Source organism: Chenopodium album, chromosome 11 (genome assembly GCF_948465745.1).
Source record: "Chenopodium album chromosome 11, dcCheAlbu1.1, whole genome shotgun sequence".
Lineage (NCBI taxonomy): Eukaryota > Viridiplantae > Streptophyta > Magnoliopsida > Caryophyllales > Amaranthaceae > Chenopodium > Chenopodium album.
Genome location: NC_137844.1, coordinates 59,293,149 through 59,307,308, shown reverse-complemented (window position 1 = coordinate 59,307,308; position 14,160 = coordinate 59,293,149). Strand labels below are relative to the sequence as shown.

General features: G+C 37.5%; 3 protein-coding genes across 4 annotated transcripts; 1 reads left to right on the top strand and 2 right to left on the bottom strand.

The window, feature by feature from the left end:
* The first annotated feature begins 1,299 nt into the window (after positions 1 to 1,299).
* On the top strand, positions 1,300 to 6,834 carry LOC145569471 (protein NUCLEAR FUSION DEFECTIVE 4-like). 2 transcript variants are annotated; one of them, XR_014096114.1, is made up of 4 exons: positions 1,300 to 1,785; positions 4,194 to 5,134; positions 5,335 to 6,139; positions 6,700 to 6,834. XR_014096114.1 is itself a non-coding variant. In XM_081628814.1 (3 exons), exons 1-3 carry the CDS (start codon positions 1,303 to 1,305, stop codon positions 5,810 to 5,812), a joined length of 1,902 nt encoding a protein of 633 aa, XP_081484940.1. In that variant the 5' UTR covers positions 1,300 to 1,302; the 3' UTR covers positions 5,813 to 6,290. The 2 variants fall into 2 exon arrangements, 1 of the variants encoding a protein (XP_081484940.1); XM_081628814.1 differs by lacking the exon at positions 6,700 to 6,834 and having other exon boundaries at positions 5,335 to 6,290.
* On the bottom strand, positions 6,554 to 8,143 carry LOC145569472 (uncharacterized). Its single transcript, XM_081628815.1, has one exon. It carries the CDS (start codon positions 8,018 to 8,020, stop codon positions 6,554 to 6,556), a length of 1,467 nt encoding a protein of 488 aa, XP_081484941.1. The 5' UTR covers positions 8,021 to 8,143.
* Positions 8,144 to 9,760: 1,617 nt separating this feature from the next.
* On the bottom strand, positions 9,761 to 10,597 carry LOC145567010 (uncharacterized). Its single transcript, XM_081626245.1, has one exon. It carries the CDS (start codon positions 10,595 to 10,597, stop codon positions 9,761 to 9,763), a length of 837 nt encoding a protein of 278 aa, XP_081482371.1.
* Positions 10,598 to 14,160: the final 3,563 nt, after the last annotated feature.

Here is a 14,160-nt window from a genome sequence, read left to right as displayed (position 1 = left end):
ATTACTCACCGCTTCCTTGGCTTTCTATATCTCGTGAAACTCGAGGGGTATTTCCTTGGCTATATTTATCTTCATAAATCATAAAGGAAATATATTAGCATTGTAGCATAAAGGTTCTCCAAGGATGACCTTTAGCTAAACTAAAATTGGATCTTACCTCATATTAGATTTGTATTAATGTCTATTTTTTTTAAAATGTAATTTACACAATTTTTTTTATTATTAAGAAACTAAGAATATTAAGCGACAAAAAATTGCATTTAAAACAATAAAGTATGTAAGTAAATACTCATTTCATATTTTTTTTAGTGAAACATTTTGACTTTTTACAACTGTTACCTAATTTATTTTACTAATGTTAGTGATTTATAGGATACAAGTTAGAATCGCCTCAATGAATAGTTTATTAATTATTCAATTGTTAAATTTTACCTATTAATAATTAGGATATAAATGGTCAAAGTTTTGCATTAGCATGCATGCTTAGGAGTAGCATTTCACTCTCAAAAGTACGGATGGAGTAATAAAGTGAACTCAACCTATCGTTACATAAAAGTTGATGACTAAGAAAATGTAACATTTGAACAATACTCAACACGATGTGGCCAACCAAACAGAAAAAAACACCGTTCTTATTTAATGATCAAGCTTATGTAACAGTATTTACAACATGTTAAGTTTTAAATCAAACGTGGTACGGCATAATAAATATACAAAACTAGTAAATATTTTGAAATCAAACGTGATACGACATTTATAATAAAAATACAAAATTAGTAAATACTATATCAAATTAGATCTAATAGGATTTCATCCTAGAACACTCAATAACAAACATTATATAAGAACTAAAAAATTTTAACATACACCATCTCACATCATTATTTCATACTTGTATTGTACCTACATCTATATTAAATTATACTCTCCTACCAACCAAATTTTATTATATTCTCAAATTCTCACAAAATTATTCAATAAATTGGTGTTACAATAAATTTTAGCTATATTATACATTTATACTCAAAATTATTAAAGTTGAATGTGCAAGTGTGCAACCATGTATGTAGATTTCCTTCTATTCCGTTTTCCAGAATACTAGTACCTTCCCTTTTTTTTTTTTTTTTTTTCCTCTCTCCTCATAATCACATGTCAATCAATTCACCTCATTGAAAAGAAGAAGATGATCCAATGAAAGTGACAACAAAGTGAGCCCACCTAAAAATCAAAATCTCAAAATTCCAAAAATACCCAAAAAAATACCAAAATTATTTCCTTTTATATATAAACCCAAAAAAAAAAATGAGACCTCGCAATTTAAAAGACTCCCCTACATCATCATCATCATCATCATCTTCATACTACAAGTATTCCCCCATTAAAAACCCACCACCATTAAAGGCTAACAAGCAATCCTGGTTTCCAACCCGAAAACAGCGCCTTTTTTGTTATGCAAAATTATTCCTGATCATATCAATGGCAGGACAATCTCGAAAGTGGGCAATTCTAGTAGCTACAATATGGTTGCAGGCATTTACTGGTACAAACTTCGATTTCTCTGCTTATTCATCGGAAATGAAGATTATGCTCGGAATTTCACAAGTTCAGCTGAATTACTTGGCGGTTGCGTCGGATTTAGGAAAAGCGTTTGGTTGGTCATCTGGGTTAGCTTTGATGTATTTGCCTTTGTGGGTTGTTATGTTCATTGCTGCTTTCATGGGTTTTCTTGGTTATGGTCTTCAATGGCTTGTTCTTCGTGGCATTTTTTCTCCCCCTTATTTTGTGGTACGTTTTCCTTGTTTTTTTCTCTCTCCTCTTTCTCTTTCTTTCTTATTAATTTTATTGGTTACTACTTCTGTCAATGTCAATGATGTTATGTATTCTTAAAAAGTTTTATGGCCACACACTAGCGCATATAGTGTACGTGTACGGGTTAATTCTTATATGCTCTTGAATAATTTAAATGATACAGAGTAGTATTAGTTAATTAATTGGCATTTTCAAGGGATTAAATAATCAATCAACATGGTTGTTTGTTAAGTATTCAATCAATAATCAATAATTGTTTTTGGAAATAGGGAAACTGATAAAGTTAAGTAAGGCTTACCCATTTACTGTAAATGGCCAATGATCAATAATTGCTAAGTAGTATTCCGTATTGTTAAATATGAGATGATTGCTTGGTTTGTTTAGAATTACAAAGGTTGGAGTAATGATTGAGAATCTAATCAATTACTAGTGTATGCACGTGCTAATGCACTGGGATACAGGTTAAATTATAACAAGGATATACGGAGTACAAATTAAAATTAAATTGAAGTATGTCAGCAGTTTATAGTTAATTGGAAATTCAGAATTAAAGATAATGTGTAGGTTAAGATCACCTAATAGTTTTTGGTGGAAACTTAATTTTTTATAATTTCATTACTCTTTTCCAATTAGTCTAAAGCAAATAAGCTGAAGTTTGGTGAAGGTTTTGCTTTGTTTATTACCTAAAACAATAGAAAATGGGTGTAAAGAAAAAGAAAAAGTTGCCCTTTACTGGTTCTATACTTCTAACTAAGAGATTGGTACCTTCAATTACACTTCTGGGTTTCAAAAGGAATAGATACAATACATCTTAGTTAAATTTTGTCGTGTTTGGTGGAAAGCGAATTGGTGAGCATCAGCGAATTAACCTTATTTCATACGGAGTAACATATTGTAATTTTGTACATAATGATGATGTCAACACATCAGAATTAGACATTAATAGAGTTTCACAAGCCTTAAGGCCCTTTCTGGTTTCTACCTCTATCACATGGAATTCCTTTATACTAGTCAAATGTCTAACTAATATGTACACAAATATGAAAATTTTGTTGACATTCACAAAATCAAAAGCTTTTTAAGTATCACAAATATGTACACAAATATGAGCACAGATGGTTGGCTACTTGGCTGCCCGTGTGGTATGCTTGTACCACATAATTTATTGCAATCGTACACAAACAACCACTAATTTAACCCCACCTTGTGTAAAAAGGTCCATTCTTTATTTATCACTAGGAATTTCTGGATGCTAAGGGATACTTCATCATTTACCCAATCAGTTGATGGTGCTAAAATTAAAGTCTCTTTAGCACTTTTTCTTATAGCCTCATAGTTTTACTTTACTATTGCACTTTTCTCAAAGACTCGATAAGATTGACATGGCCCAGAATCGCCGTACCCTAAATAAGATAACTCAATTTTAATGACTGAAATCAAATATCAATGATAAAAAAAAGGTAATAATGCCCCAAAATAATCAAATGATTCATCACTTGGATATGGCCCAAATTGTATTGACCTAAATGAAACTCGGTTTCCTAACAACTCATTAGACATGTGTCACCTTTACCCTTTTTCTCTATTTCATTTTAGTTGATTCTTCATTGCTCTACTAATTTTAGAAAAGAATATCCCCCCATCTTTTCACCTTTCTAAAATAGTGGTAGTGTTTTTTGCGTTATATGGTCATAGTTTTTCTGATGGTATCCAATAGCCTGCAATAGGAAAAACTTAAATACCTGAATACATTGATGAGAAATAACTGAAAATATCTAGTGATAAAGAGAATTGAGTGGGGGCAAGATAGTGACTCCCTCATCACCTTCTAACCACAAGAAGTAAGGATTGGATTCTACATGCTTCTAGTGAAGGATTTTCTCCCCTTCTCTTCTGCCCAATAATGGTCCAAATTGGCCTAGGAGGATTTTACCGACCTCTTCTAAGAAAAATCATAATATGTTTTGAAAGCTAAATTGCATCTATTTTATACAAGAAGCTCTTATGATCAATCTGATAATGAATAGACAAAAGACAGTAGGTCTATAATTGTAAGTTGCCACCGATTTTGTTAGCTGCTACAAACTCCATATATAGCATAATGTGAATACATGATAACAAGAATGAGCGAGAACTTTAGGCTGTTTTACCTTCATGACTTCAAGTACCAGAGATTGTGTTAGGTTCAGGCAGACTAATTAAATAAGAATCTTTACAACTCTGTGACCATAATTTGCCTTAAAAAGCTTTTCTGGCAATTAGTAGTGAGATTATACACTTTTTTTTACTGTCATAAAATTAAAGACTCAAACTTCTCTCAACTTGCTAGGGAACATGAAAGTTTGTACACCATGTTTATAAATAATGTTGGTTTTATTTGACAGGTATTTTTCCTATGCTTATTAGCTGGGTGTAGCATCTGCTGGTTCAACACAGTGTGTTTTGTTCTCTGCATTAAAAACTTCCCAGCAAACCGATCTCTTGCACTCTCCCTGACAGTCGGCTTCAATGGTGTAAGTGCTGCACTATACACCCTAGCAGCTAATTCAATTGATCCATCGTCACATTCCCTCTACCTCTTACTGAATGCCCTCATTCCCCTCTTAACTTCCCTTGCTGCCTTAATCCCAATCCTAAGGCAACCTGAACTTGATCCTCTCCCTTCTGAAGCTATTCAAAGGGATTCTCTTATATTCTTTTTCCTTAACATCATAGCAGTCTTGACTGGCCTTTACCTCCTCTTCCTTTCCTCATCTACAAATGAAATGTCATCAGCACGTATTCTCTTTGGTGGGGCAATTTTCCTGCTTATCCTTCCCCTATGCATTCCAGGTGTTGTATATGCTCGAGAGTGGTTCAAAGAGATTCATACACATTTCCAAATTGATGGCTCGGGTTTCATTCTTGTTGAAGATGATGATCTGGAGCTCCATAGGGAAATGTCCATACGAGGGGGTAGCTATGCTACTGATACTATGTCTTTGCTTGGGGACTGGAAAGAAAAAGGAGATGAATCTACTTATAGCTTCACTGAGCCTACTGCAGTCAAGAGTGAAGTTTGCTGTGGGCCAGTGATCAGGAAGGACCGATTGCTGATTCTAGGGGAAGAGCATCCTGCTTCTGTACTTGTTCGCAGGGTGGATTTCTGGCTCTACTATATAGCTTATTTTTGTGGAGGTACAATTGGGTTGGTTTACAGTAATAATCTTGGACAGATTGCTCAGTCACTTGGGCAGAGTTCCAGCACCACAACTCTTATAACTCTCTATTCATCTTTCTCCTTCTTTGGTCGCTTACTATCAGCCACTCCTGATTACATTCGTGCGTGAGTAACTGATCCTTCTAAATGACACATCTTAAAGCATATAATTGATAAATTAAAGCATCAATTAATTGGTCCTGACTTAAAGCATATAATTGATAAATTAAAAAAACTGTGGAAGTAATTAGTCCCATCTATCTATCATGTACTACTGTGATTTAGTGGGATGCACAACTTATTGCAGTATTCTTATTTTTGGACAGGAAGTTCTACTTTGCAAGAACAGGTTGGCTAGCAATCGCACTTACACCGACCCCCATTGCCTTCTTCTTGCTTACAGGATCTGGAAGTGCCCTGGCACTACAAGCAGGAACGTCGCTAATTGGACTTAGCTCTGGCTTCATATTTGCTGCAGCCGTTTCCATAACATCTGAGCTATTTGGCCCTTCTAGTGTAGGAGTCAACCACAATATCCTGATCACCAACATCCCCATCGGTTCCCTGGTTTATGGTTTACTAGCTGCTGTAGTGTATGATTCTAACGCTGTAAACTCGTCACAGGGGATCTCAATGGTTACTGATACCTTGATTTGTATGGGGAGACACTGCTATTTTTGGACCTTCTTTTGGTGGGGATGCCTCTCAGTGTTTGGACTCTTTTCATGTGTGCTTTTATTCTTGAGAACTAGGCATGCGTATGAGCGGTTTGAACGTGATAGAATTTCTTCTCAACTGGATTAAGAGGAGGTTGAGGGTTTATCTGCGCTCACTTTTGTACAGAAAAACATATTAACACCCTATTTTCCCCCTACTCCATATGATGGAAATGATGCATATTGAGATTCTAATCTGTACTTATTAGCATTAAAATTCATGATCCTGCTATATGACGAATCTGCGAGACTGCAAGTCTGCTGGAAGGAAATGTAAACACATTGAGTAATGCTGAAAGGGATAACATGTGGAGAGCCATCACTTTGATCTTTGAAGTAATCATTGTACAGCATGGTTGACTGTCCTTGATCTATTCTGAACAAGTTTGGCTCTAAAAATTTTGTTTGTCGATTTGTAAGTCACTCTCTAATATGAAACTTTTATGTTTATATCTTGAATATTCATATCTGTGTTTACGACTTATGATCAACTGTACTAGTATTGTTTCTGCTGAGATATGTTAAGAAGAAGAGTTAGCATCTGAAAATTTGGACTTTGCAGTCGTATATACTCTAAAGATCTGATGGAAAATTTGTGCAGAAATGTAAAAAAAAATTCTCTGTTTTTCAATGTTAATGTGTATCAAATATTGGTACAACAGATCTGAAATGCCATTAGCAGTGCCTGATCTGCATTACAGTAATTCTGCTCTTTAATTTCTAAAATAAGTAACTCTGGTAAAACAAGTACTTGAATGAATTATGTATACTCTATTTGGGAGAAAACTTATGCCAAAAATGAAATAAGAAAATAATTACTCTTATACTTTCAAGGATATGTGCAAAATGTTTCATTTTTAACACAAAGAAAAAGTCTTTCATATGCTAAGGCCATTTTGTGTGCAGTGAACATCGTATGTGCATAATCCTTGCAAGCTTTTCCTCTTTGAGCTAACCTTTTCGGACCTTCTGCAGCCACTTCCTCCAATGTCTCCACCAACGATTCCACATTTGGAGCAAACAAGAACCCGAACTCCTCTTCCACCACAATGGTCCCCTTGATACTCGGAAATCTTGAAGCCATCACAGGGGTTCCACTCATCATTGCCTCCATAAGTGTGAGATCGAGGCCTTGGGGTCTCAAGGTTGGGTTCAAAAAAATATCAATCGCGTTATAAAAAGCTCCTAACTCAGATGGCTTCATGGACCCCAAGACAAGCACCTGGGGTCCCAATTCCCTATATCGATTCTCCCATGGACCTGACCCTGCTACGATAAGGTACACATTCGGATGGTTCTTCACAAACTTAGCAAATGCCCTATGAACCAAGGGATGCCCTTTGTCCTTCACTAATCTCCCTGCCACACCTATGACTAAGGTAGCATTTTTAGGCATAGCAGTTTTGGACCGAAAATCTCGGCCTAGTTTAGCTTCTTCCCTAAAGTCACCTTCATTAACACCATTGACAATAACATGTACCCTTTTAGATGGTATTTGGTACACATCTCTTAGCATCTCACCACAACTATCACTAATAGCAACATGATGTTTATAATTGTGGAAAAATCTTATTTCATTAAGTACTTTAGGGACAGTACCTTGAATACTTTGGTTAAAACCAGGGGACATAGGCTCACCAGGTTGCCTAGCCAAGTCTTGGTAGATGCTTGATTGTAAGCTTTCAAGGGCTATGCCATGCCAAGTAACCACTAAGTTGGTTAGTTGGCGCGCTAGCCAATGAGGGAGTGCCACGCTTTCTGTGTGCACCACGTCGAAGGCCTCCCTGTCATTCTCCTCAGTAAACTGCTCCCACGCCTTGTTATACCGCCACTTCCCTGGCTCGCCCTCATGGCAATGTATCATCGGGTAGGCCGGGGTTGATGAGGTTGGGCTTGGCATATACCCCTTATCATAAGGGGATGTAAAGACATGGATCTTATGTCCACGGTTGGCCAAGGCAGTGTGAAGTGTAAATGCATGACGTTCCATTCCTCCTGGTGCAGCTCCCACAGGCCACTTCCTTGAAAAGACCGCGATCTTAAGTGGCCGAGGTCCATGCTCTGCCAAGTCAAGGTGGTTCCAAGCAAAGGTGGCGGCTCGCAAGTCCCCGGCCCACGAGTTGGTTGTAGTAGTGGTGGAGAAAGGTGGGAAGCACAAGGAAGAAGGGTTGTTTTGGAGGAGAAAAAGGGCAGGAATAGTGAAAATAACAACAAAAAAGAGAGTAATACAAAGTTTGAAATTAGAATTTGATGAAACATGAGATTTTTTACTCTTGTTATTCATATTTGATGCCATGTTTAGAAAAAAGAAATGGGATTTTTGGACATGATATGAATGAATAAAAACTTAGGCTAAAATGAATTAATGAAGTATATTATGATGAATTAGGCGGTAAGCACGCACAAAGGCAAGTGTGCCTCTTTGTTAGGGAGAGTGTTGGACTTTCAACGTGATGTAGTGCCTTTCTCACGCTTTTGTTATGGAGATTTGCCCAACTTTTCCAGTTTAACAAGCAATACTAATTTTGTTATTCATTTTCTGAAGTTTTGGTCAAAATTTTGCAGTATTTTTACACATTAATATATACAACTACTATTCTAGATGCATATAATCGGAAATTTATGTAATAGATTATTAGCTGCCTTGTTCTTGAAAAAGAATAGCGCCTTGCTTCTCAAGTGAACTGCTAGTCTTGAATTTTGTACTACGGAGTAGCTAATTATTTATTGAAAGTATCACATGTATTTGGTTTTATAACTTGTGTGGTGTAAGGTGTAACTTGTTAATAACAAGATATTTTTATAGAAGGAAATCTCCTTATTTATATTGTTGCTTGGTTTGGATTTTTGGAGAATTAGCAGTTTCGATCTGTTTAATTGACTGGTCGTTGATTCAAATCCTACTTGGGGACAGAGTAGTTCAAACTTACTGGATAGGCTGATGATACATAGCATTTGGTAATTCAATAAGAAGACTTTGATTCGGATTCTATGTGCATTCAAAACTGTAAATTACGGAGTATATTGGATTCAAAATTTCTTTTGTACTAAAGTTTTGATCTTTATACGCAGTAATTCTATTTATTGATGATCATGAAATAAATCATTAAATTTTCTATTAGCGTTGCTTATGGTTTCTGATAAGTGTTGATTCAAGTGCACCATAACGCTAGATTCCTTTCTTATATTTAAATGCATGAATTACATGTAAAGATAGCTTGAATTTGGGGTAGTAGTTACGGTCAACAACAATATATATAATGTGAACGAACCCTCTATTGTTATTTCTTTGTACTTTAATGTGATGTAATACATTAAACTCTTTGGTTGTCCAACTTTACCAAAACAATTTGTTCATTTATAAACAAGTGTCTAGTTCGAGCTATAACTTTCCATTTTGCTGACTATTGTTTTCTATTTTTACAACATGAGCCCAAAGAATAGAGGTAATCAGGTAATGGTTATGTATGTGTTATGTCATGTACTTGTATGTTTGTTATGGCCTAGCTTTTAAGGATATTTTTTCAACCTAGTGACATAGGTGTACCCTAATTTGGACACACATTCAATATATTATTGTCAACTAGAAATTTGTGTTAGTTCAATCGATTTTGTTTGTAAAAGTACTCAAGGATAGAATATGTGTACAAAGAAAAGAGAGGTTGTTAAGAAAAATTAGTATCAATATCTATAATCGATATGAAATATCAATCAAACTATCTGCTCTATAGTTTTCATTAGTTTTTTTTTTTTTTTTTTTTTTTTTTGACAAAGATCCACTCTAAAAAACAAACTAACTAACTAAAAGGAAAAACAAAGGATATGACGCTTCCAAGCTGAAACCGCAAGCTAATGAGCTGGCCTAATAGTATTTCTCGCAACCTTCCGAATAGAGCACGCATAGAAGAGTGATATGATGTCTTCAATCTGTTGATGAATCCAAACTGCAGAGATATCTTTGGAACAATGATCTCGCAAACTGGAAAGAACCCCCCATGCAGTCAGTGTGAATTTGAAGTTGAGGAAAGCCACGATTCTACGCCATCCATAAAGCTAAACGGCAAGCAAGTAATTCTGCTTGAAAGGCTGAACTAGCAAAACAAGCCTTAGCTCCACCCCCTAGACAATGAGTAGTCCCTGCTTGATAAAAACACCAACCCGTACCAGCTCTACAATCAGTAGAATCCCAAGCCCCATCAATAAGAATATGAACTATAAGTTGATCGTTGAAATGACCACGAAGGTTGACCGAGAGAAGCTGGGCAGTAAAGCCAGGAGGAGGGGTATTACCCCTAACATCTACTTTTCTGGTCGAAGAACTGCGAAATTGCCAATCCTGAGTAATTTGAAAGACATGGAGGGGATCAGGAGTAGAACCTCTAAACCGGATATTATTCCTACAGCTCCAAATCGCCCAAGTAAAGGCTAAGATAGAGTCTTGAACATTTCCATTCCCTTGAGTCGAAGCTAAAGTGATCAAGTTGGAGAACCACTGAGACAAGGGGGGAACATTCTCAGTCGGAAGATGAATACCTAAAGGACCACACCTCCATAGACGGCTAGTAAACGGACAATGCATGAAAAGATGATCCGCTGTCTCTGGGGATAAACGGCAAAAGGTGCACAAAGGATCAATAAGAATACCTTTACTGTGTAACATAGCAGCAACTAGAATAGCACTGTGCAGTAATTTCCATATAAACATCTTCCACTTAGGTACAATAGGAAGTGCCCAAAACTTCTTCCACCAGGACGCCGGAGCAGAAAAATCGTCCTGAGTCATCATAGGTGAGTGCTGGATGAGATTAGCATAGGCGGATTTAGTGGAAAATCTGCCGTCCTTAGAAAATTTCCAGTAGACGAAATCATCCATTAACTAAGCTGGACGCTCCAAACTCAGAATTTTGGCAGCTGTAGAGAATCGAACAGCCGATGAACCAAAGAGGAATCCCATGTGTTAGAACATGAGTTAATAAGAGAAGACACCAGAGTCAGATGAACCGATCCAGCTAGAAATTCTTTGAGTTTCACAGGAGAACCCGGAACCCAAGAATCTTCAAAGATTCGAACCGTAGAACCATTCCCTACTTTCCAGCTGAGACCTGACTAAAGAGAATTAAACCCATGAAACAAGTTATTGCCTCCCCAGGAAAGGCGAATCAAACTAGTGTAGGAGCTCCGATCCAAAAGAGAAGGATACCTCGCATGGATGATGCGAGAAACCAGAAGCTGAGGATTGTATGCCAAGCCTGCTTTGCTACCAAGGCTGAGTTGAACAAGCCCAAATGACGAAGACCCAAGCCACCAAGGCCTTTAGGTCTGTAAAGTAGAGAAGATGAAGTTAAAGTTGTGCCTTTTGACCGAGAAGACGGTTTTCACCAAACCGGAGTAACAGATTATTGATTTTGTTTGTGACCGTAGAGGGAATCTTGAATACAGACAAAATATGGTTAAAAAAGGCTATAAGAACTGAATTAATGATACCAATTTAGCTGCAGCCGAAAGATGAAGAGAGGCAAATCCACTCAAATGACTAGCTACTCTATCTATCAAAGGTTGAAAAGCCTTGCATTTACTTCTGCCAATATCAACGGGGAGACCCAAATAAGAGCCAAGCAATGACTCAACTCTCAGATACATAGAAGAAGCCAAATAATCTCAATAATCATCCGGGACATTAGGACTGAAACGCATAAAGGACTTCTGAAGGTTAACCATCTGACCCGAAACAGCACAAAACCGCTCGACCACATTAAGCATCTCTGCACAAGCTGAAGGGGAAGGTTGAAAAAAAAACAAGAGCATCATCAGCAAAGTACAGATGAGAGACCGAAGGAGCGCGTCTGGAAACCTTGATTCCCCGGAATAACTGGTCTCTTTCAGCTTTGCGAATCATAGTTGAACATACAAAGGACAAATGAGTATGAAGATAAAAGATCCCCTTGGCGTAAGCCGCGAATCGGACGGAAAACCTTAGTAGGATTACCATTTATCAAAATCTGATAAGAAATTGTAGAAACGCATTATTGAATTATGTGAACCCAATATGGAGGGAAACCGAATGCTTGAAGCACTTGCCACAAAAAATCCCAATTGATTCTATCATAAGCTTTATTCGTATCCAATTTCAAAGCGGCGGACATAGTATGACCTCGCGATTTGCTCATGTAGGAGAGAATTTCATGTGCAATACGGCTATTATCAGACATGAGGCGACCCGGGACAAAGGCATTTTGAGAATCCGAGACCAAATACGGAAGCATCTTCCTAATGCGAGCTGAAATACACTTGGCTACACATTTATATAAGACATTACAGAGCCCTATTGGACAAAACTGAGAAGGTTGTTCCGGCTACTCCACCTTGGGGATAAGAGTAATGAAGGTTCAATTCCACTCCCGAAGCATATGTCCATGATGGAAGAAATATTGAACTGCATTAATAACTGACGAACCAACAGTAGACCAATGCGACCGGAAAAATGCCAAAGAGAAGCCATCCGGATTCGGTGTTTTTGACTCATCAATTTGGAACATAGCATGGCGAATTTCCTCTGCTGAAATAGGCTTCATAAGATCCATTTTATCAGGATCTGAAATTTGTGGTAAGTTCAAACTCCTCCAATCAAGATCAGACGAAAGAGAATAATTGTGCGGGCTACAAAACAATTGAGAGTAATAATCACAGATGATATTACTAATAGTCTCCTGATCATGGACCCAATTTCCAGTCGAGTCTTTGAGGCCGTGAAATAGATTTTTCCTTTTTCGAGCTTGAACATAAAAGAAGAGAAGATGGGAGTGAGTGTCACCAAGCTTATCCCATTTAACCTTGGCCCTTTGCTTCCAATACAAATAGGCTGCTTGCGATTGTGCAATTTTTTCTTCCAATCGAGAAATAAACAGATGACGATGAAGTTTAGAATCCAGATTCTGAGCCAAGGGTGATAACGAAGAATGTAGCTCCTTCCAATTGATGCCCCATATTTTTTTGTTATTAACACACCAAGAGAGCATGTTCCAATTTTCTTGAGATAATAAACATAGGGGACCCCGGAATTATTAAAGCCCAAGTTAAATGGATAATTTGAGCAACTTCTTTGGAATGAAGGCACCAATTATCAATGCAGTACGGACGTCTAGGAACAGGGGAGGGATTGTCTTGATAAATTATGGCCACATGATCCGAAAAAAGAATGGGTTGATGGAGTAAATAAGCATCCGAATGAGCAAGAAGCCATTGTTGAGTAGCATAGGCTTTATCAAGACGCTCAAATGTTACATCCCCTGATGTACAACCATTAGTCCAAGTATATGAAGGGGCGGAAAAGGGTATATCCAACAGATTGTTTTCAATTTTCCATTCTTGAAAATCTGTTAATCCAGCTATCCTTGTCGAACCCCCTACTTTATCTGAAGTATATTCTACCTGATTAAAATCTCCAATAAGCAAAACATTTGTAAAATTTTGCAAAATACGTGAGATTTCAACCCAAACAGCAGCTCTTCCCGAAGGATGAGGCGACCCGTACACAAACATAATATGCTTTATTTCATCAGAAGATGGAGTACAAACTTCACACAGTATTACATTCGAAGATACCAAAAGAGGAATCACCTTAAGCGGAGAGAACCAAAAAACTACTAATTCGCCACTAAGCCCCTGAGAATGTACACCACAAAACCCATTAAACCTTAAAGGTGCTAACTTTTTTACAGCAGTATCTACATCAACTAAGGATTCCATAATAAACATAATATTTATAGAAAAGGAGCGGACCAGGGATAACAAATACGAAACTTTAGGGGAGTCCGCGGAGCCTAAACCCCTACAGTTCCAAGCACCGACATTCATGGCCCTGCAGGTGGCCCTTGAAGGGGAGCCACCGATCCCTGATTAGAGTGAGTTGGTGTAGAGGAATCCGAAACTGGACTTCCTTGAAGACCTTTGCGTTTTTTTAGAGGTTTGAAGCAAGAAAAACACCCTGGAGAATGTTGAGCAGGAGGAGTGTCCGGTTCTGAGAATGACGCACCACGCTTGGTAAGACAAGCCTTTTTAACCCATTCCCGCATATTACCTTTTTTCCTGGAAATTCTGAGTCGCAGAGGAGCTGTTGATTTACCCTTCATATCTCCAGATAAAATCGGATGCTGAAGCTATTCTTCCTCTCGAGGTGGAGATGGTTGAAACTGATCCTCTTCTCGAGGTGGAGACGATTGAGGAGACCAATCCATCGGAACCGATTCATTAGTTGTTTTGTTCCTAGGTATTGAAATGATTTTAGACTAGAGTCCAACTTGTATCATCCAAGTTACTCACCTATCACCTCAAATTGTGTCTGGGTTCTTGGGAGGAGTGGGGCACGGTAACGGGCAATTCAAGTTGGATCCTATCCTTAACCAACTACACTAAGTTAGCTTGATTCATTGGTTGTTT

What these genes read in the sequence shown, in the direction of transcription:
- LOC145569472 (XM_081628815.1), bottom strand. Translation starts at nt 8,020, where the DNA reads ATGGCATCAAATATGAATAACAAGAGTAAAAAATCTCATGTTTCATCA.
- LOC145569471 (XM_081628814.1), top strand. Translation starts at nt 1,303, where the DNA reads ATGAGACCTCGCAATTTAAAAGACTCCCCTACATCATCATCATCATCA. An exon ending in TTTCTCCCCCTTATTTTGTG is followed by an intron (nt 1,786 to 4,193) that starts GTACGTTTTCCT and finishes TTTATTTGACAG; the next exon opens with GTATTTTTCCTATGCTTATT. An exon ending in ACTCCTGATTACATTCGTGC is followed by an intron (nt 5,135 to 5,334) that starts GTGAGTAACTGA and finishes ATTTTTGGACAG; the next exon opens with GAAGTTCTACTTTGCAAGAA.
- LOC145567010 (XM_081626245.1), bottom strand. Translation starts at nt 10,597, where the DNA reads ATGGATGATTTCGTCTACTGGAAATTTTCTAAGGACGGCAGATTTTCC.